The 23,793-nt window shown below is 48.6% G+C and overlaps 1 protein-coding gene across 9 annotated transcripts in view; it reads right to left on the minus strand.

The window, feature by feature from the left end:
• The window catches only part of Mtss1 (MTSS I-BAR domain containing 1), a 146,916-nt gene that overhangs the window by 35,505 nt on the left and 87,618 nt on the right, over positions 1-23,793 (minus strand). For all 9 annotated transcript variants that reach the window (XM_036207863.1, XM_036207864.1, XM_036207861.1 and 6 more), the window contains 2 exons: positions 2,616-2,700; positions 1,154-1,245 (listed from right to left, as the gene is read on the minus strand). In XM_036207863.1, the coding sequence (XP_036063756.1) occupies positions 1,154-1,245; positions 2,616-2,700 (177 nt within the window). The remainder of the gene's footprint in view (positions 1-1,153; positions 1,246-2,615; positions 2,701-23,793) is intronic.

A 23,793-nucleotide genomic window follows, 5' to 3' on the forward strand; every position in this document is an offset into this window, starting at 1 on the left:
CCTGTCCCAGCAGACAACACAACTATCTTTCTACATATTCCGCAACAGCCTGCAAATAAAGCACCTCACAATTAGCCAGCCGCAGTGGCACATGTCTGTTACCTCAATTGGAAGGCTGAGGCAGGAGGATTATTTGAGCTCAGGAGGAGTCCAAGAGCTGGGTAGGCAATGTAGTGAAACCTCATCTCAAAACCAACCCACCAATGAACCAGAATGATCTAAAAAAGGGCCTTATTATGCCACTTCGGATAGGCCTGTGCGATAGGACTAAAACACACCATCACGACAGTTATCAGCGCTACTTCCTCTGCAGATAACACCTGGCTCCCTCTCATGCCACCAAGATCCCCCAATGACTAGCAAAAGGAGTCCACAAAGACTTCTTACCCAACACAACACCTAAAGAAAAGGGCCAGTACCAAGCAGGTGACCCAAGAACTTTATATCATGAGGATCCAGGCCTTCAAAAAATGTTCTAAAATGCCTTAAGTATGCATGTTTGGCATTGAACCCACCACTACTGTGGTAGTTTGAACGTAACTGGCTCCCAAAATCTCAGGGTAATGGCACTATTAGGAGGTGTGGCTTTGTTGGAGTGGGTGTGGCCTGGTTGGAGGAAGTGTGTCACTGTGGGGGTGGGCTTTGAGGTTTCCTACGCTCAGGACACTGCCCAGTGTCTCAGCTGACTTCCTGTTGCCTGCAAGACGTAGCACTCTCAGCTGCAGCACTACATCTGCCTGCACGCCACCATGCTCCCTGTCATCATGATAATGGACTGAACCTCTGAAACCGGAAGTGAGCCACCCCAATTAAATGTTTTCTTTATAAGAGCTGCCATGGTCATGGCGTCTTTCGCAGCAATGAAAACCCTAAGACAACTACAATTCATGTTCAATTCAGTGACCGAAAAGCCACAGAGGAGTAAGACAGGGGACCAGGTGCTTAGCAGTGTTCCATGCCAAGCCAACAGCAGTGATTAGCAATGGCCATGGGAACACTTGGGAGCCCTCATCCTCCAAAGCTGAAATGCCTACAGGAGAAGGAGAGTCGGAGAGGGCTCTGAGCCATTCTGGTGACAGAGGTAACCCAGGAAACCAGTGGCAGCATCCACGGCAACACTCACGGCTACCACGCTCCACGCCTCCTGCTGTACCTTTTGCGTGGTCCTTGTCCAGCTGGTTGGCCACTTTCTTCCACTCTTCCATCTGTTCTTGAAGTGGGTTTATCAGGCAATCAATCAAAGCACTTTTGCCAAAAGATAAAGAGGAGATAAAAGATTCAACAGGTACTTCCTGTGTGAGGTGCACACCGGGTGGTGGGGGTGGTGGGGGTGGTGGAGGTGCCTCTCATCAGTTCCAGCACTCCAGGGGTGAGAAGGAAGGATGGGCAGTTTGAGGCCAGCCTGGGCTACACAGCAAGACGCTCCAAAGGGTTTACATCCAGTGGTCCAAACATACTTAAATCATTTCCTTGAAGCAGGTAAAGGCAGCATGGTGAACCACCATTGCCTCAAAAGGCCAGCTTCAGAACAGCCCTGGTCTCAGGATACTTTTGATGACAACTAAAAAGTTTTTTATAAATATATAAACCAGGGTGATGGCGCATGCCTTCACACCATTAATCCCAGCAACCCAGAAAAAGAGGCAGGTAGATCTTTGTGAGTTCAAGGCCAATCAGAGATATCTTATGAGCCCTTATCTATAAATAAATAAATAAACAAATAAATAAATAAGCAAACAAACAACCAACCACATAAAAAAGACATAAATAGGCTAGCTGAAGAGAACTCTTCTCATACCCTCTCATCTTCCAGTCCACATTAAAAGCCAGGTTGCAGAAACCCGGGGTCTCTCCTCTGGCCACACAGTGGAAACATCAAGAGTCAGAGACACCCGAGCTTAACTTGGTGCCTTCGAAAATTTAGGGGATGAGGAAAGCATTATCTTTTTTTTAAGACCCCAGATGCTACATGTACTCAGGACCTAAAATAATAAAGACACGGTAACTGCACAACCTGGACAAGGAGAAAGATGGAAGAGACCCAGAACATTCTCACATTGTAAGTGCCAGTTTCTAATCAAAGGCAGAGAATTCTGGGCACACCATTGGACTCTATGCATCCCCTCAAAGAAAATGGCAGGACAATGCTGAATTCCGCTGATCTGCTTGGGACACAAGGGCTATTTGTATTTGACAGGTGACTCCAAATCCCTGAGCCAGCCACTGCCATTTCACCCTATTCCTGGTGCCTACTAACTGAAGTAAAGCGGGCTCTGAGGCACCACTCCCTCTTGGTGGCTCTGTAATCAGCACATGGTCTTGGGGGACAGGGCAGTGGGGCAGACCTATCTCACTCCTTCCAAGAGGCTCCTGTGGGAAGGGGGCCTCAGCAGTGGGCAGCATCTCCACAACTGGTGGGCGATAAGGAGATCTGTGAGAGGCACATGAGTGATCTGAAGGCCAGGGCAGGCTCCTGAGGGGGGGGGGGGGGCAGGACTAACGGTCTCCACGGCAACCCCAGCACTAGACTCATTCCTAGCACACAGCGGATGCCCAGCTCACTCCGTGAACGAGCAGTAGAGGAAAGGACGGGTTGTGGCAAGGATGCTCCTCACCTGGAGAACTGCCTCAGCTTGGCCTCAATGCTTCTGTGCCGCATGCACATTCTGGTGAGCGCTGAGCCGATCTCCCGGGTACCACCTGGAAAACAAAGGAGGCTCAGTTGACGGACGGGGGATGAGTAGGTATTCAAAATTAAACACCAGTCAGGTCTCGTCACACCATAGAACCTAAGACACTACCTTCAGAATTTCTCATTGTGCATGTATGTCTATACAAATAGCCATATGTAAATCCATGTAACATGGCTTGTTTGCATATCACCGAAACTAAGGTTACTCTTACTGTAATGCATTTTAGTCTAAGTTTTCTTGTGTGTTTTGTACTATTGGTCGTGAGTCTGAAATCAACCTTACAAAGCCATTCCTGGGACCTGTGGTTTGAAAGGTACTACTACAGGCTGAGGAAGACAAGATGGCTCCATGGGTCAAGGGACTGGTGGCCAAGGCCAGTGACCTGAGTTGAATACATGGTAGAGGGGGAGAACGGACTCCTGGAGATTGCTGTCTGACACACATTCACACAATAAAAAAAATTTCTCTTGCCAGACAGTGGTGCCATATGCCTTTAATCCCAGCTCTTGGGATCTCTGTTGAGTTCGAGGCCAGCCTGGTCTACAAAGTGAATTCCAGGACAGCCAGAGCTACACACAGAGAAACCCTGTCTCAAAAAAACAAAACAAAGCAAACAATTCCCCCACCTACTCACCCACCCATCTCATCCCATCTGTCCAAATAACCCTCAAGGTTGTTTTGGAATAATTAAGGGCCTCTAGACCATTATTTGAGGATGCATGTAATTCTACAGCAAAGCTACAGCAAAACCAAGTCACGGAACATTTTTTAACTGGTGAGTGAGACCTCTGAGTTCAGTGATTGAGGATAGAAGCTAACGCGTGGACTGGTTTCCCCAAGATTCCTGGCGTTCCTTCCCTGTGGGCACACCCTTCCTAATATTGGTTTTGAAGTTCTTCGGTTCCTCCCCCTTTACAGAAGAATTATTGAATCAGTATTTACTGGGACGTGTGGAGACCAAATTGTAACTTCAGATCTTAACTGCATAAAAGGACCCTGGAAGGCGCAGTTCAAAATATTAGGAAAACACCAACATGTTCGCTTGTCAAACCAGGGGAAGTGTCAAATCAAACCGTTTTCTAACCAACCAAACATTCAAGAGAAAGCCATGGCAGGTTTAACCAAGCCACCAAGAAAACAAAAATAAATCCCTCTTCTTAACACACACGACATTGATATGGGTTACACTTTGTTTTGTCCTCTCCACAGAAATGTTTGTCTTTTGGTTCAGTTCCCCTCATTTTCCATTCTATGCTGCAAGCTAAGAGCTCCCTAGCAAGCAAATAACAATAAAGAGTAGCTACCAATTAGCAACAGTTCAGCTGGGCTGTAGGGCAAGAGCGTTTAGTCCCAGCACTTGGGAAGGAGAAGCAAGTGGACCACCAGGAATTCAAAGCCAGCTGGGGCTAGCACCATCTCAAAAATACACAAACAGGGGCTGGAGAGATGGCTCAAAGGTTCAGAGCACTGGCTGTTCTTCCAGAGGTCCTGAGTTCAACTCCCAGCAACCACATGGTGGCTCACAACCATCTGTAATGAGATCTGGCGCCCTCTTCTGGCCTGCAGACATACATGCTGCACAACAAACAAACAAACAAATCTTTAAAAAAATATACAAACAGAGTTCCCACTCTACAGGCAAAGGCCAGCATATCCTGGGAGCTACAGGCCAGTCTGATCTACACAGCAAGCTCTAGACCTGCCAGGGCTACATAGTGAGACCCTTTCTCAACAACAACTCTATATTTCTTAGCTCCCAAAAACCTGCTTTTCCAGGGAGCTTGTCCAGTCTGCTCGGTCAGGGCTTCTGACAAAAGTACTATTGATACTTGTTGTGAAGCTGACCTGTGTGTTGTCAGTTAGCAACATCTGGATCCACCTGGAGCCAGCAGCAGGGACCCCACTATATACTCAGACTTGATCATCTGAAATCACCTCCAGATGGTAACAGGTTTTCCCTGAAGAATAAAACTTACACTCTACTGCGAAGCCGTGCTGTAGCAAATATAATCCCAAGGCTGGTTTAACATCTAAATGGAGCCTCTGGGGGCTGAGGCCATGGGTGGGCTGGAAGAGAGCTTGCCTTTGGCTCTGTGAAACCGCCATAAGTGCTGTAATCCTAGCACTCCAGAAATGGAGGCAAGAGGATCAAACATTCAAAGCCATTTTCAACTATATAGCAAGTACAAGGACAGTGCGGGGTACATGAGACTCTGCGTCTCCCATCCATCATGACCACACATCTCCCCCGAAACAACGACCCCCCCCCCCCCAACTAACATTCTACAAAGTGTTTGTGCCTTCCCAGGGATCACCATTAGAGGGCGCAATTCTCACATCTCCACCTGTCTTCCCATTCTCTGCTGGGGGTTTTAGGGATTTTATTGCTCAAGACAGAAGGAAGGTGAGGAACACTTTATCCCCAGGAAAAGATTTCTTTTCTTTTTTTTTTTTTTTTTTTTTTTTTGCACCTTCATTTGATTAAAAATTAATAACGTGGCCACACAGGATATTGGCCCACTTATTCATTGCTGCTAGGAAGGTAGACTAAGGCCTTCCTGGAGGGAAATCAGTAGCAGCTATCAAGAAATAACCTAAAAATAACTCTTTTGACCCAGCCACTCTAATCCTAAGAATTTAACCTGAGGAAGTAATTAAGAAAAATGGCGAATCCTCACCTATGAGGACAATGATTGAAATGTTTACAACATCAAAAAAAAAAAAAAATCCCATTATAATGATCTAGTTAAATGAACCATGGGGCATAGACACCCAACTGAATAGGACCCAGCTGTTTAAAAACAGAATTATGTGTCACTCGGGTGCTGCTTAGAATGTTTAGGTACCAGCCTAAGTACTTTCCGCATAGTAAATCATTCAATCCTCACAATACCCCCAGTTGTGTTGATAATGTTGCCAGATTCACAGACAGGAGAAGTACTTTAAGTGGTATGCCCAAGGTCACGGGAACAGTAAACCGTCACTCAACCGAGCTGCATCGTCTGGGTTTGTACATTCAGCCATACTCAGCTGCGTGACACTTCATATAGACAAAAAGCAAAACCACACCAAACCAGATAGGAAGGGGCAGAACCCAACTTCCTCATTTACCCACTAGCATGGACGGAAAGGTTTTGTTGAGCCAGCTCTCCAAGCTTGGTTCTGGAGTCTAGAACTGTGGTGAGTGGGTGCCTAAATGCCTATCATCTGTCCTGCAAAGCCAGTACAGATAGCTGGGGAGGAGGGGGGGGGGGCAGGACGGGACACATGACCTACAGTTCCATTTCCTTGAGGTAGAACTAGGAGATGGAAAAGCTCATGGCAAAGGCCAGTGCCCTCGCTCAGTTTTCTCTGTCCTGTTATTTCAGTACCTTCCCAATATTTTCCACAGATTTATTTCCCAGAGGCAGCCAAGTCAGGGGCTGATTGAAACCAAGCCGTTTCTGAACGTAATGCCTGTGTCTGAACATAACTGCGCCTCTGCACAGGAAGCCCCAGAGAAGACAGGAAATGAAGAAACAAATGAAAACCCCCTACCAGCAGTCTCTCTGTCCCTGGCACAGGGGACCCCAGGACCCAGTGTTAGAACTTGCTGATCCCAGCATTATGGGTCACCCTAAAAATAGATCTATCTGTGTAAGTGCTTAGCAACAGCTGATGCTTTCCTGACCTCTCCTAGGACATTAAAAAAAAAAAAAAAAAAAAAAACTCAGCAGGTTTGAATGGGAGGAAACTGGCTGGAGCTACAAAGACAGAGAACATCTGGAAGAGGTCCAACATGACAATGAGAATATTTATGGAATCACAAATGGCTGGTTCAGGCACTTGGCCACCTGCAAGGGTGGGTAAGAGCTTACTCCTTGAATGAGGGAATATTTATCATTTGGAGGCTGGTCCAACAATCAGTTTGGTTTTTTTCCTCTACTCCGTGTGTGTGTGTGTGTGTGTGTGTGTGTGTGTGTGTGTGTGTGTGTGTGTGTGTGTGTGTTTATACACAAGAGGCCAGCATCTGGAACCTTCCTCAAGTTGTTCTCTGCATTATTTTTTAAATTACTTTGTGAGATAAGGTGTCCCACTGAACCAGGAGCTCACCAACTAGGCTAGCTGGTCAGTGAGCCCCAGGGATCCTTGCATCTTCTCCTCAGAGTTGGGGTTACAGGCATGTAACCCCAGCATTTTAACATGGGTTTTGGAGACTATATTCAGGTCCATGCTCCAGTTCCGGGGGTTAAAAGTTCACAATGGGTGTCGCTGGGCTAACCTCGAATACTAGTCAAGTTATATTCCCTCTGGAGACCCATTTCCTGTCCTTTCCACCTTCTCCAGGTTGCGTGTGTCCCTTGACTCACAGAGGTCCCTTCCCCCATCTTCAGAGTCAGAAGTGAGACGTCAAGGTTGTCCATGAACCTCTGCTCCTGTCCTTGTTTCTCTCTGGCTCTACCCGCCCCCCTGCTTTCCTATAGGAAACCTTGTCATTATGTTGAGCCTGGATATAGGACAATTTCCCTGTCACAAAATCCTTAATGAAATCACACCTGCAGGCAGCCTTTTCCAATGCAGCTTGGACCATCTTCATAGGTCCTGGGGATTCAGGAGTGGACATTGTTAGAGTGTGTTATTACACGCATCACAGATGGGTAAGAGCTGTGAATTTGGAGCATGTGGAGGGTACACGTGAGAGTCCCCAGAGTGGACTCTAGCATCCATGGTTAAATGATGTAAGTTCTTTCTTCTTCGCAATGGCTGGTTCAAGGATAAGAAGGAGACACGGAGAGAAAGGATACTGAGGTAACAACATCAGGAGGTGTTATGAGCAGAGAAGCCTGGAAGACATGAACACGGGCTGCCCAGCCACTGCGGTACACCACCATGGCTCTGGGACTGCTTGTCTGAGGTGAGACTCATCCTACCTACAGAAGTCAGAAAAAACCCAAGTCTTTGGCAACTTCCCTAGCCGGCTCTGTGCTGAGCCTGCCCCTCACTGAACCTGGGCTCCTATTCTACAAGGGCATACACATCTTCATTTGTAAAGCCACTTTGACTTGGTTCCATGTCTGAGGATCGAGGGAACGGAGCCCAGTCCTGTAAAACACTTCATGGCCCGAATCTCCATTCTTTTCAATGTGGCACACTGAGCCGTCTCCCATACAGGCAAATATATATTCCAACGGCACAGAGCCAGCCAGCCATGACAGACAACGGGCAAAAAATGAAGAACACAAACACCCCGGCCGTGGAACAGTCAATGTTTTGCACGTCGAGACAGACCCCACAAGTGCTCCCTGAGTGTGGTATTAGCTTCCTCCCTGCATAACAAAGGGCACCAAGTCCACGGGCTTCAAACCTGTACCAAGATGCAGTCCTCACAGTGCTGGGGGTAGAGAGTCTGCGCTCAGGGTGTTAGCAGGGCCAAGCTCTCTCGGCAGCCCAGCAACCCGTAAGGAAAACCTCTTCTATGCCTCTTTCTTGTTCCTGGTGGCTTTGGCCAGCCCTGGACCACAGGAGCATCTAAGTCTTTGCCTCCATGGATACACAGCCCTGCTCCTCAGTCTTTCAACCCATGAGACAGACAGATGTAAAGACTGCACCCCCTCTGTGCACCTCTGAGTCTCTCCCTCCTCCCTTAAACAAAGCCAGTGTTATTTCTCACCCTGACGACCTGATTGTGCCTTGACTATATCCGCAACGACTCAACGTCCGAAGAGCCCTGGTCATGTGCAGCGACGATCAGGAACCTCAGCCTATTTTGGGGGGACCCAAAGCAACCCCTGAACAAGATCTACCCTGGAGGAAGGGGTGACGAGATGCCATGGCTACCTACCGAAGGCAAGGTTCAGCCCCTGAAAGCTCACACTGAGGATATGGATTAGATGGTACAACGTGGGGAAAGAGACCCCCTGAGAGGGGCTAGTGAGATGGCTCAGAGGTTAAGAGCGCTGGCTGCTCTTCCAGAGGTCCTGAGTTCAATTCCCTGCAACCACGTGATGGCTCACAACTATCTATAATGAGATCTGGCGCCCTCTTCTGGTGTGCAGGCATACATGCAGGCAGAACACTGTATACATAATAAATAAATTAAAGACTTAAAAAAAAAACTGCTGAGAGTTACTAGGGACGCAGAATGGAGGGTAGAGAAGCAGGAGATGTGATAAGAAAGAGTACCAGGTAAGGTACAAGCGACGTGCATCCAAGGTGAGTTCCAAAAGCCCTAGTGAAACCTACTGCTGTGCCGTGAATGCAAGGGAACTAAAAACCGGAACTGGGGCATTGGTCCAGTCAGAAAGTGATTGCGGTACAAGCCTGAGGGCCTGAGTTTGACCCCCAGAATCCACATCAAAAGTGGTGCATGCCTGTGATCCCAGCAGGGCTGGAGAGGCAGAGCTTAGTGGCTAGCCAGTTGAGGCTACCAATGAACATCAGGCTCAGTAAGAAACACTTATCTCTAATTAATAGTGAGTACAGAAGCAATTGAGAAAGAAACCCAATATTGATCTCTGGTCTCCACATAGTTTACCCACAAACATGCACAGTACAGATGTGCATGCGTGCACACACACACACACACACACACACACACACACACACACACAGTGTACCATGGCACACACCCTTCACAGCATCCCTAGGAGAAAGGCACCTTCCTTGCATCTCAGCGGGGCTTGCTAACAGGCCACCCAGCAGCTAAGCACAACAGCCAATTCCGAACCCCTGCTTTGTTTAACTGGTATCAGAAGACTTCTTCCGGCTCTGACAAGCTGCAGACATCCCCAACTGAGGACAAAGAGGAGCATTTAACGTCACAAACAGAATACAAATTGTTTTATGACTGCTTCTCCGAGGGTGGGAAGGAAACAGAGCGGGCAAAGGCCAGGGAACCACTGTTCCTTCCTCCAAACAGTAGCCCACGTGGCTAAGGCCTCCCAACTGCCACTAAAAAGGTGATGTCTAGCAAGTGGCATTGTCACATCCCTCCAAGCTGCCTCATTTGCAGGCGCCTCCATCTCCCAGCACAGCAGGGGCTGCATGGGCAGGAGGCCTGGGCCTGCAGTATGGGCAGGTGGCGGGCAGGGATTGAAAGCTGCGTTGTTGGGCTGCATTCTGCAGTGGGGCAGGGAAGAGCTGGAGAATAGATTTAGGGCCTGCTCTGGGCGGAGCGTGAGGGTGCAGTTAAGTTACTGTGTGTTTTGGCTGTCCTGCCAAAGGTGCACTTGGAAGCTCACTGGAGCCTGAGGTTACCCCCAGACAGTAGAATGGTCTCTGGAACCTCCCAGGAGCAGGGCTCAGGGCTCAGGACAGGATCGTTTCTCCACCTCTGGACTGGGTTGGTATTTATTGTTCAGAACACCCTCCTGCTCATCTTTTGTTTTAAGACTAGCTCTCCTATAGCCTCGGCTAGACTCAAGCTTGCTAAGTAATCAAGGATGATCTTGAACTCCCAACTCTCTTGCATGCACTCCCCAAATGTTAGGATTACAGGCCTGTGTCAAACCCAGGGCCTTCATGCAAGCTAGGCATCCACAGTCTGAAATGGTTGTTTTTACATCCAAAGCATTAGAGGATGTTTCACAGCCTCCTGGGGCCTCTCCGTAAGATGTCAGCCTCACTTGTCCATCTCCCCCATGACAATGACATGTCCCTCCCTCCAACAATCTCTCATCACCAAAGCCGCCCCAGCTCCTTAAGCACAGAAGTCATAGGTAACTTGCACCCCGTAATGAAGAAAGCGACCCACTTGCCATTAAGGAAACATTAATTAAGAAACACACAACGGGCATTCTTCACAAAGTCAACAGGCCCGTAATCCCTGCCCACAGACTTAGGGGCTCATGAATTCAACTAGAGGCTGCTTCTGTGCAAGACAAAATATTGGGGAAAGCCAAAGAACTGTGAAAGAGATACAGGAGTCCATGATGGGCAGGATCTAAGTCAGCAGAAACCCACCTTCCACGGAGCTGGAAAAGGTCTATTGCAGAACTCAAAAACTTGGGGGAGGGGGGCTTAAGAAAGAGGTCCCAGTCACTCCGTGTCAGGGCTACCATCCACACACTTAGCTAGCCCCAAATTGTCCCTCTGAGGATATGGATGTTGGACCAAAACAGAGGCCATGCAAGCCTAACCCTGCATGCTTCAGAGGTAGCTCACCCATTACACAGGTAGGTTTACTTCCTTGGCAGTAAGTTTAGAAAGATCTAAGAGAGGTATAACTACATCATAGTACCGGGTACATAGCTACCACATACCCCAAATACACTAACCCCGAGGGTGAGGCCATCTGTGACATATCTCCCACACCACCCCCCATAGGGTTTCTCTGTTTAACAGCTCTGGCTGTCCTGAAACCCGCTCTGTAGCCCAGGCTGGCCTCCAACTCACAGAGATCCGCCTGCCTCTGCCTCCCCAGAGCTGGGATTAAAGGTGTGTGCCACCAGGCTTCACCTGGGACATATCTTACCAAAAATATTTTCTCAAACCTGTTTCATCCATAGCAAAATGTACCTGTTGAGGTAAACACTGTCCTTCCCTGTTGACCTCTAGGAGTCTGGGGGTTTCTCAGAAGCCCTCCCATCCTTGCCAAATCCTTGGGTTATCTATAAGGCCCATGGCCACAGGATTTCCACTCTTCACAATGCTCGATCCCTAGTCTGGGTGCCAATTCCCTGCTAGCTCCTGAGCTAAGCTAGAGGATAAACCACACGAAGGATGAGGAGCTCCGAAGTCAGTCAACAATGCAGCTTCGGAGTCCTTCCCTCCCATTCGGTGGGCATGTGGCATTGGTAAGGGTCTGACTTGTTTCAACTCAGATGCTGACAGCTGTATTTAAAAACAGGAAGCAGTATGCCGACTCCTGCTGGTTCAATGTTACCCTGACTCCCACACCTTAATATCAGCCATCATTTCTATTTTGTGCCTCTCGTAAGACCTCTTAAGGGACCTGAATTTTTACAAGTTCTCGGTCTCCCCCAATGTGCGCGCGCATGCGTGTGCAATGGAACCTGGCGGGCCCTCGTGCAAGCTTTTCAAGCCCTCTGCCACTGAGCTCCGCCCTTATTCCTATCATCCCCCTTTAACCACTGCACTGTGCACATCACTTTGGTGACACACACTGTTTCTGGAAGGAACCTGCTTTATAATCCTATCTTTTTAAACACTCCGCTTATTTTGTAGAAGAAACCAATCTTGATCTTTACACCAGATTCCCAAGACTTACGTACCTTGTATTTCAGTTACTGAACAACAGTCCGTGCAACCAGTACATACAGGTTTGGGAGTGTGGGAGTCTTCATTAAGCCTGCAACTCAGGTCAGAGAAGCTGAGACACAGGACCTAAGACCCCGGCTGAGTGCACGAAAGGGAAGAAATGGTGTATTTCATAGAGAAAATAAGGCACACTGGCTTCATCCGGGGGCCAATTATGCAGAGCTCTGCCGGAACACTGACAGCCAAGACCTCTGGAGGAGGAAGACGGGCAACCAGCTTTGGTAAGGCGGCTTTAAGTCCAGTATACAAGGCACTAGCCAGCCTGTAAGCAGCCTCTCCCCTCCTGCATGCAATATTCTTCTTCTCCAAGGAGCTGGTAAACCTAGGCAAGGAAGGGAATGACTAGCCATAGGGCTGGTGCCCATGGAAGCCAGAATCATCCCTTCTTGCCACATACCTCAAACAGCTCTACCTGCAGCACCTGCTGGGAAAAGGCACCCCTGCACTCACTCACAGAGAGACTGTCTGGCAGCATCCAAAGCTATCACCGCCAACCTACTCTAGACCATCTTGATCCTCCTGCCCTACCTCCTGAACAGGCAGGTGGGCCGCCCTCAGCTACCCAGCAAGAATCCCCGTATCTCCTTGGCTGTTCATTTCATATTGCAGAGCTCCAAACCATTACGTCACCAGCTTCCTTCCAGCCGAGAAAGGAAAAGAAAGCTCCAAATGCTGGAGCTGTCTAGGGACACACATTCAGGCCCAAGTCTGCAACGGCCTGGCAGGCTGTAGTACTTTGATATCTATCTATCTATCTATCTATCTATCTATCTATCTATCTATCTATCTATCTCTCTCTCTCTCTCTCTCTCTCTCTCTCACACACACACACACACACACACACACACACACACACGCCCATTCTCAGAGAGCACCAGAGACTCAAAATGTCAGGTGTCTTTTCACCTTGGCAGCGGCTGGAGGCTTGCCCACGGCCACACCACAGAAGCTGCCTCAGTGTGCGTCAGCTGCCACTCTGGCTGGGCAGGCAGAGCATGGCTGGCTATACCATCTGCCACCCGAGGGGATGCCTGAAGCCCAGCTCTCAATTTGCCTGGAACAGCTCTGAGCACACACACGTGCACACACATACGTACATACACTCATTTGAACAGTGAAGCATCAGACTCAACCACAAAGCTGAGTGTACGCTCCTCCTGGCCTCCTGGTCCCTCAACTCTTTCCTTTTTTGTTTTTTTTTTGTTTTTTTTTGTTTTTTGTTTTTTGTTTTTCAAGACAGGATTTCTCTGTGCAGCTTTGCACCTTTCCTGGAACTTTGGAGACCAGGCTGGCCTCGAACTCACAGAGATCCGCCTGCCTCTGCCTCCCTGGGTGCTGGGATTAAAGGCGCGTGCCACCACCGCCCAGCCCCTCAACTCTTTTGGGCATCTTTCACCATACAACGAGTGATGGTTTCTGGTAGAGGGTACCACAGAATGGCAGCTGAGGGTGAGTCTGAATTCTAACACCCAAAAGAAGGCAGCTCCATGCCCGCGACTGCTGAGGTGTAACTGTGGCATTCCAACAAGCAAAGAGCATCCTTGGCCTACAGACTGAGCACAAAGAACAAAGCCTACAGGCAGTAGGAGAATGACAGATGCAGACCAATGGCTTCCCAACAATGGCTCTGTAAGGGTGACTTCCGTACTCCAGGCAGAGCCCAGCCAGACCTCAGCTGGAGGTAGGCACACCCTCTAGAGGCTCTATAAAGCACCACTGATGGCCTCCAAACTAGGCTAGCTGACCCCTCTCCCAGGCAGAAGCCAGCGTGACCATACAACGGCATTCCTGCACCTGGTCATTGTTTTAGGAAATGTACCTTAGTCCACTGACTGTGCTACAATGTGAAACAGCCCCTACTCTAACAACAAAGATCCCATCCCCACAGATCGATGGATTTTCACGGTGACTTTGAGACTGGGAGGTGCCATGTCGCCACTGACAAGCAGCTGCTTGACACCTAAAGCACCACACTCCTGCCCGAGGTTGTGGGGCAGCTGCAGGTGTCCTGGAGGACTTCCTCCTCACTGCAGTTTCTCTTTCTCAGGGACACTGCTCTGTGTTGTTCTCCAGAGGCTCTTGCCTGGTTTCCTATCAGAGGATCAGTGTTTTCATTAAAGGTCAACGTGTGCACTCACGATTTTAAGAGCAAGAGAGTAACAAGCTATGTTTCTTCTGGATTCATCCACACTTTGGTTTTCAGCCTTGTGGGAGAAGATGGATCAGCTGACACCCTTGATTCAGGGGAGGAAAAAGAGAGAGCCAGCTTCTAGTATTCCAGATTATCATACAGATCCTGTACCCTCTACCTTAGACTAGGCTTCCCTCCGCAGAAGTAGCCACATGTGAGTCACTGCAGAGTCCCCAGGACCCGTGTCAGCCCTGACAAGGGCTTTAAAACCATCCAAGCTCTTCCCTACGTACCGCTATAGCCTAGAATGTTCTGCAACAACAGATTCAAGGAAATGAGCACATAAGACACACAAGTGTGTCTTTAACTTACAGACAAAGACTATTTTTAGGTCAAAACTTCAAAACTTTAAAAAAAAAAAAAAAAAAAACCCTAAAGCAGGTTTTCAAAAATAAACCCTCAACAAAGGAACTGCCACTTCCTGTTGACCACAATGGTGATCCCAAGGAGCTGTTTCAATCTTTAAGGAAGAGAGACACATGTGGAATTTCCCGTTTTCTTATTATTTTTTTTAAAACTGTTATTCAGCAACTGTACATAGCTGAGTGTGGATGGGGAACCCAGCTGGTGTTCAGGGGACAGCTAATACTGTGCATTCAGCAAATGCTAGGGAGGGTCAGCGTCTCACTTCTTGAAGACACTGTGGTGCCCCCATACAGGCTGGAAGATCTTTGCAAGCTGTTATCAGATGATAATTATTCAGCTGGTCCCCCAATTCTTGGTGTCTCCCACTTCACAACGTCTCAGAAAATAAAACCTCATAGTCCCACCACCATCTGGTGCCTTTAGACCAATATGCACGAGATTTTGGCATGCATGGTACTGGCAGCCACAAAGACCAATATTCTGCTTTCTTTGTTGCTGTTTAAAAGCAGAGCAAGTACAGTATTGTGGAACCATGAACCATGGACACATTCACACTGTGGAAAACCAGGACAAGAGCAAGCATAGTTACGTGGGACTATCTCCCCAATACAAAGCCCTGTGAGGGTGTCCCACACAATGTGCTGCAGGCTCCCTAACATCTGCCACCATGAAGAACGCCCACCGCCATGGCCAGCCTCTACCACATGGGCACAGGAAGAGGCTCCTTCTGGATCCAGGAGAGCTCAGCCAGTGAAGCAGATGTGGCCTGATGCATGAACCACATGTCATTTTCTTAGCCGCCAAAATGGAACTGTCGGGGAGGCTCCTAGTAGCCAGCTCTGGGTTTATTTTCCAGGCAGCCTGCATGCCATGTCAAGTCAGATGGATCATTTAGAAGGTAGCTAGAAGATGTGTGATCAAAACAGGAGTTCGCAACCAGTGAAGAGCTCAAACATCCACAATCTCATGACAACATGGGCCCTTGAAACCTTCAAAGGTCACATTCATGTGCTCCCAGCGAAAAGCAACTCGTCTCGCTTAAGGGGTCTCTGTAGATCCACGAACTAAGGCAGAGAGTATAGGCCTTTGCCATCTCTCTTTTACCTTACTAGAAATCATTGATTCCTGAGTGTTTGCAGTGTGACAGGCTCTGGCAGAAATATCTCAGTTATTATTCTAAAAGACCTCAGGATAGCAGATGGCTGGGTGGTAGGAGCTCTTGTGCAAGCAGGAGGTCCTGTGTTCAACTCCCTGGTGCTCACATTGTAAAAAGCTAGGCATGGCTGTGTAGGCTTGCAACCCCAGCATTGGAGGGCACACAGAGGGAAATGCCCAAGGCTCGCTGGCAAGTCAACCTAGTCAACTAGGTTGGTGAACTTCAGGCTCAGGCAGAGACTTTGCCCAAAAACTTGGGCAGAGAGCAATGGATGTAGGCGCCCAATGTCCTCCTCAGGTATACCCAACACATGTGTACACACACACACACACACATAAAATAATATTAATACAATAAAAACCTCACTGTACTCCTTGTGGCCACCATCTGGTGAAGCAGGTATTGGCCTCGTGTTGCTGATGTTGACAGAGCAGATGCAGAGAGGCCGAAGGTAAACTACCTCCAACTCTGGCTTCTCACTACTCGGCACAGGAAGCACGCATGATGCATAGGAAGGAGAAAGCATCCGGTGTCCTGACACCCCACCCTCCCTTCTTATCTCTTCCAATGCCAGGGCTTAAAACCAGTTCCAGTTTTCAGTTCCCCAGATGAGTCTCGAGGTCAAGAGGCAATCCAAAAACCAGCCTGAGAATGCCTAAAAGCCTCTTTGATGCCCATGCTAACTAGTGCATTTCATTTTTGCTTTGGTATCAGACCCGGATACATACATACATACATACACACACACACACACACACACACACACACACACACACCATCTTAAGTTACTACATGTCTCTAAAGAAAAAGGGAGAGTTAATTATTACTTAAAAAATATAATCCAAGCTGGGCAGTGGTAGCGCACACCTTTAATCCCTGCACTCGGGAGGCACAGGCAGGTGTAATCTCTGAATTTGAGACCAGCTTGGTCTACAAAGGGAGTTCTAGAATAGCTGTACAGAGAAACTCCATCTCAAAAAACAAATAAAACGAAACAAAACAATATAATCTGAGGCCTGGGCATGGAGGTACACTTTTAATTCCAGCACTCATGAGGCAAAGGCACATGGATTTCTGTGAATTCAAGGCCAGCCTGGTCTAGACAGTAAGTTCCAGGCTAACAAGGGCTGCACAGTGAGACTGCCTTCATGATGATGAAGATGAAGATGGAAGAAGAGGAGGAGGAAGAGGAAGACGGAGGAGGAGGAGAAAAGGAGGAAGAGGGAGGAGGAAGAGGAGGAAACTTAGGAGCTAGAGAGACTGGCAGGCCATTAAGTGCAAGCACTGACCTTACAGACCCGAGTTCAGTTCCCAGCACTCACATCTGGTAGCTCACAACCACCTATCACTAATTCCTGGGGAGCCTCTGGCCTTCAAGGTCACCTGCACTCACAGACACACACAAACACACACACAGTCAGAGTGTCTGTCTGTCTGTCTATCTGTCTGTCTGTCTGTCTCTCTCTCTCTCTCATATTCATGTACGTAAGTAAAAACTATAAAAATGAAAATCCTTTAAAATGTATTTGATAAGAGCTTACAAAGTTTAAGGTGGGTCCACCATAGTGGTTAGAAAAATTCCACCTTCGATTCCTAAAATGTTTCCCAGCCCCACCCAATTCCCATGACCGTGGAACACAGTTAGAGACTGGTCCTTTTCTAGGGACCACTCTTGCCCTTCCTCCTCTGCCTCTCCTTCCTCTTGCATCCTCCCGGACACCCACTCAGCGACCTGCTCTCCTAAGAGGATGCAAACAAAGAAAGAAAACAACTCCCCAGAGTGATTTAAAGCTCCGCCATCAATTACAGGACAGGAAGCTGCCAGAAGCATAGGGATTGAGGGAAAAACGGTTGGCCTGGCATCCTGAGGGGAAGCACACCAACCAGCCTAACACAAACGGCCTGTGCAGCTCTGTCAAGGTCATGGCCTGACCCTAGGGACCAGTTGGGTCTGATTTATGGTCACTGAATGGAGTGTGGAGTAGATGCCAACAGCTGTACTAGCAGGGAGTCAGGCTGCTTCCTGTCGCTACCCAGGGGGAAGATTAGGGTCTGAGGGTGGGGGTAGGGGTGGAGTGAAATCAACTTACCTGGGTTGATTGTTTGTTTGTTTAAGTTAAACACAGATAAAAGCAGGGATGACAAATGAGTTTCATGGCTTGGGTTAATTATCATCAGGTAATAATGGCTGCATCTGGGCCCGATGAAAAATAGAGGTTCATTCAGGTTGCTTGCAGAGCCAGCACAAATGTACCAACAGTACAAGGATGCTCTCCTGGGCTTGCTACCCTATCCCTGAAGTCAAAGACTGCCATTCCTCAGTTGTCAGGCTGGTGAGGGTATGAGGGTCAGCATTTCCCCAAAGACGGCAACTTGCCCCTAGACCATCAGCACACTGTGATGAGAAGGGGCCAGAGGATTTCATCAGTCACCATGTTTTGCCAATTCTGAGATCACTGGAGTGTCCAGATGAGTGCAGGTGGACCAGATGTCCTAGACATGGCATAGAAACACAGCGAACCTGACTCATCACCAGGCTGCGATACTTAAGACTTAATCAGGTTTGCTGCTGAGAGAAGGGGGCTCCTACCTTAGCTCCCCCACCCTCAGTTTGGGGTCCCACTCCAAACAAGACTCAGTGTCCTCCTACCAATGGGTGAAATTACAACTGGTCTAGAGAAAACAAGTTTGGGGTACCAGATAAGCCTGATGGCAAAGTGGTGCCCAATGGAAGACAGGTACTGAACAGAAAAAGTCTGTTGGTCCCCAGTGCCCTCCCCCATCTCATTTCAGTGGTCTTTAGAGTGACGCAGAGATGGGGCTTTTCTCTCCTGACTAGCAGAGGGTTAGGGTAGCTCAGAGGCCTCCATCCCTTACAAATAATGTGGAGGATGGAGGAAGAGGTGCATTGTAACATTTCACAATGCTATAATCAAGTATCTGACGGATGCGGCTTAAGGCAGGAAGAGTCTAATTTGGTTCAGGTTTTGAGGGTACAGTCCACTGAGGCCAGGAAGTGGTGGCAACAGACGCTTGGACAACGTGACCAGCTGCCTCAATCAGGAAGCAGAGGGTGAGTGCTAGTGTTCCGCTAACTCTGTTTTTCCTTCTGACAGTGAGAGTCTTCTCACTGCAATTTAGCTAATCAAGAAAACCCTCCCAGCGATGCCCAGAGATCTGTCTCCAAGATGATTCTAGACCTCGCCAAGTTGACAATATTAACCATTACAGGAGGAAAGGGTGAATCCAGAGACCAGGATGGCTGCTGCTCTGCCTCTTCCTTCCTCTTGAGTATGTCTGCACTGACACATTTCCTATGTTGTCCTGGACTTCTGCTTCATGGGCCTGTGCCCTCCATCACACGGTGACCTCCTATGGACAGCAACTACTCCTTCCAAGCTGTCCTTGAATTCTGAGTGTCTCCCAAGATGTGTGATCTGGGATGACAGCTCAATAGGTATCTGCAACTGAAGGAGAAACCGGAACAAAAGCGGGTAGGAAAACTAGCTACACGGAAAGCAGATGGCCCCCAACATTTTGGCAGCTCAGATAAATGTGAACTACTGGAGAGAGAAACAAATACCAGTTAGGATCACCATGAGGCCCTACTGTCTGCTTGTAGGAAGACCAAGGGAGGCAGGATTTCAAGACCCTCAGTTGTAAGCTCCACCAAGATCATGGAAAATGGGCACACCTAACAGCTAATCTAATTATAGACATGTGATACAGGCTATTCTGCCTGCCTTTCAAATAGTTAAGGATTTACACACCCACTAAGAGCAAAGAATTAACAAGAGAATAACAGTTCTTCCTAAAAGAACATGCACAAAAGGAAAATGGGAGCCGAGAATCCAGTCTTTTGAAGACATGAAGCTGACAGAGACTTCAAAGTATCCCCCTAAAGGATAGAACCAGGCCCATTAACATGTTCCCAATAATCAGAACTTATTTTTTGAGAAGATAATTACCAACAACCTCAGGAAGAAGTGTCAAGTCCCCTTCCACGCTATTAGAAAGCCTGCAGCTCAGGAGCAGATTTGTTGCCATGACAACAACCACTTGCCAGAGGATAAAGCCGGACAAGGGACCTACCAAATGGTATTCTCAGCAATGAGCCTGCAATTTCTTGCAGCCACTTTGGAAAGGACCTTCAGCATCTAGAGTGGGAGTAGCTAACAGCTGGGCAAGGCTGCTTTAGCGTGACATCAGGCTTTCTTCTTCAGCATCCTTGACAGGTACTACCTGGCTCTGATAGGGGCTTACTCCCAGGGTTGGCGACAAAAGGGAGGTGTCAAAATATGGAAAGGTAGGTGGAGCTCCAGGGCTCACTGGCCAGCCAGGCTAGCCCAGATTGTGAGCCCCAGATTCAGAGGAGCACCCTATCTCAAGAAAATAAGGTGGAGAGCAAGAGAGGGGGACACTTAACATGAACCTCTGGCCTCCACATCCACGCACAGGTAAGTATACGTGTACACACACACACACACACACAGGGGTGTGTGAAAGACCTAGTCTCCAGGTCTCACATACATCATACCACTGGGTTCTAGCTATCCACGCTAAGTAAGAACTTCACAAATGTCACAGCTACTCTAAAGAGCAAGACCACTGCCTTAGTGGTATTCTGTGAACCAAACAGAAGGACAGGAGGGTAAACAATGACTGTGTCCCTTTTATCGACATGTGACAGAGCACATCTATGTGCACACAGCTACACAGACCCGGCAGCACAGAGCCTGGGGCATGATGTCACCTCTGCAGAGTCTCGTAGGCGGCATCTGTGATGCGCATTCAGCCTCAAGGAGGGAGAGAGAGGTTGCTGATGAAGCCTTAGAGATGAGGACATTCCCTTAGTGAAACGAGCTGCTCTAAGGGACAAATACTATACCGTGTATGTTCTGCGTATGTGAGTCATACTGTGTCGTCAGATCCACAGACTCAGAAAGGAGAATAGTGGCTACCAGGACCTGTGTGTGGAGTGGGGGGCATGCGGTGGGAGAGGTGGGGGGGCAGAGTTTTGATCCTGCAAGATGAAAAGTTCTGGAGGTACGTGCCTCACCACCAAGAATACACCAAACACTGGATGCTGAGGAATGGCTGATATGTAAATTTAATCATATGCGAACCTGCAATTAAAAATTAAATGTTAAAACCTCAAAGAATCCCAGGGGTGTCATCACAGCTTTGGTCTCTATTCCGGGGGCAGCTTTGAAAGAGAAGCTGAGGGGATAACAAGAAGGTGCCTCCCTCCCCAGCCTGGTCAGCCCTGGAAACCTAATATTCAGAGTCGTAGGAGGATCTACGGATATTGGCCCTTCTCCAGTGTTCCAGATGCTAAGGCAGGCTGGGCACAGGGCCTCAACCCTGGGCCTTTCCACACTCTGTGGACTCTCTCTCCTCTCTGCTACTAACAGAAATGATAGCACCAAGGTCTTCGTGGTCCTATGCCACATCTGTCCCCATCATGAAGCTGACCTGCCGTGAAGAGAGAAGCACTGTGAGATCCCCGTGATAGAGCCTGTGATGGTCTGCAAGGCTCTGCTGTGGATGCTGGAGGATGGACACTGGCTCAGGTGTCTGCTCACTGTGTTTCTTGTTGCTGGTGTTTCCATGGCTGCTGTCAGTCTCCTGCTCCAGGCAGCAGAAACACCCCATCTGCTTTGCCTTCCACTGCCAGAGCTCAGCCCACCAATATGTTTCCGTTCATTCTGACATTCTGCCCTTGGTGGGAGGATGTGACTAGATCTCAGCATGTCCGTGCCACACACGGAAAGGACAGAAGCCAATGTGGCCACCCCTGCCATCAGTCTGCAGTCCAGGTGCAAAGGAGCATCCTAGAGCGTCGTGGACATTAAGACAGAAGGAGAACTCAGGCACAGTGAGAGGAACAAGGCTCCGTATCATCCTTCATGACGTCCCTCTCGGAGTCTGAAGGGATTTCTGTAGTTACAACCTAGAATCGGCGACAGGATCAGGAACAGAAGCAAGCCCTTCTCAATTCACTCCTTGAGCAAGGATGCACTTAGCTGCTGAAAAGGAAATCTTGATTGCTTTGTCACTTGGAATTCTGAAATCCTCTATGAGAACAGGGATCAGTTGGCAAACAATCAGATTAACCAGCAGAAATCCATGGCCCAGGACGAGCATTTCTGCTGACCTTTGGTCCAAAGCAAATCCTAACATTTCCCAATCGGGATTACATAAGCATGCAGCTAAGCAACAGCCGGAAAGGCTGACTGGTCAGAGTGCAGGCAGGATGGCTGCCTCTGCCTCGCAGGGCAGGACGGGCTCCACAAGTGTAGTGAAGCTCTTCCCCCAGTCATTTCCAAGATACCAGGGACAAGAAAGTGATCTTCAGGGAGGCTGGCAGCCCATGGAGGAAGTCAGGAGCAGCCTCAAGGGGCAGGGTCTCTGCCTCTGCTCTTCCATCCCACAGATCAAGTGCCCACCCGAAGAACCACTAGGTCCCTGGCACTTTGCATTCAAATCCTTGGCAAGCCAATAATCATTCACTCCTTAAATTCATTAACCTCAATTATCCCAGCCAGCTAAGTATGAAAGGCATACGATCCACAGTTCTCAGACTCCTTATGGGGACCTATGGCAGCTGGGAAAGCTCTGGAAAAGTCATCTGGGTATTGCAGAAGGGATCTCATCTAAATGAGAAATCTTCAAGAGAGTAATGCTTTAAACAGGTTCTGATCTGAGGCATTCCAGATAGAGGGGAAAGGAGAGGCTCTGTATAGCCTTTGACTCTCCCACCCCAAGCCCCTGGGGGCTACCGAAGATCCCTGGACACAGGCACACCCGAAAATGCCTCTAAGTACCTGACTGAACTGGCCAGAAGTTTAGAGACCTCAAAGGTCTGAGAAAGCCATGTGGCAACTGGGGAATAAGAAACCAGCACTTAGTTAGATCCCTGAGGAGCAGACAGACAGGGTAAGCTATATAAAGATGGCAGGCATATAATAAGGGCAGCAAACTTCAGGCTTCTTCATCCGCCCCCCCACCCCTGACTGGAGAAAAAGTCCTCGCAGCTTTACCACTGTGTTAAACTCATTTTCTTGGCATCGACTTATACCAAGCAATCTGGATACACTAGTCCATTGTGTGGGAAATCCTATGGGGGACGAATGATCCCCTTCACAAGGAAGACAACCAGGTAGAGAGACAACAGTGTGGTCCTTCCCGTGGATGCAAGTGGTTTTTCAATCTTGTGTAAAGCATTCTATCAAAGTATCCCCTGCTGCATAGGCTGGAGCCGAACTCTTCCTAAAATAGCATTTGCAACTGCCTTAAACCACCCTAGTCACATAGCTACCCAGGAAGGAGATGATGAGCTTTCAATGGCGTCCTGTGTTTCCAAAACCCCCGGGTCAGACCTCCCACTGGTTAGCTTAAGTCAGTGAAGCTGCTTTGGCCTCTATGGTGGCAGTGCAGAACTGGCCACGGCCCTCCATGTACCCCACTCTGCAAACAGCAAAGTGCCCCCAATACATTCCTTTCCCATGCTACTGTGGCGTGCGTTCATGCCATGAATGAACACTGGCCACATGGCTCAACATTATCACACAACCGATTTCCACCACACACTGTGCTTTCGTGATCTACAACGGACCCAACTAAGGCTTGGGCATGTGGCAGAGGAGGTGTGGTGAGTTGCTCCAAGTCACACTTGCCTTTCCTGCACCATGGCTGAGCCATGATTAAAGAGGACCAGAAATCCCAAGCTATTTCTTTCCATCTAAAAGTGATGCGAAGCCTGGGGCTCTTCCCATGTGCCTTCCCCACGGGGGCAGCTCTCTGTTAACAAAGCTGCCTGCTTGTACGCAGCGAGGCAAACACAAGAGGTGCCTTTCCAGACACGAGACAAGAAAGGAAAAGACAAACAGTAAGATCATCTCCTAACGAGCTTGCTGATGTATTGGTTTGGAGGAACAAAGGGAGCAGATGCCACACCAGTCAGCCTTAATGACGTTCACACACCCTCAACGGCACTCTACAGTAACGCTATGTGGCAGTTTAGGGTATGACGGCTGCAAGATCTGAAGACGAAGTGCTTTGCTACAAATGACGGAGACAGATGTCTGCTAAGTTTGCTCTTCTCATTTTCTTTGTACGTGCTTAAC

Source organism: Onychomys torridus, chromosome 16, assembly GCF_903995425.1.
Source record: "Onychomys torridus chromosome 16, mOncTor1.1, whole genome shotgun sequence".
Lineage (NCBI taxonomy): Eukaryota > Metazoa > Chordata > Mammalia > Rodentia > Cricetidae > Onychomys > Onychomys torridus.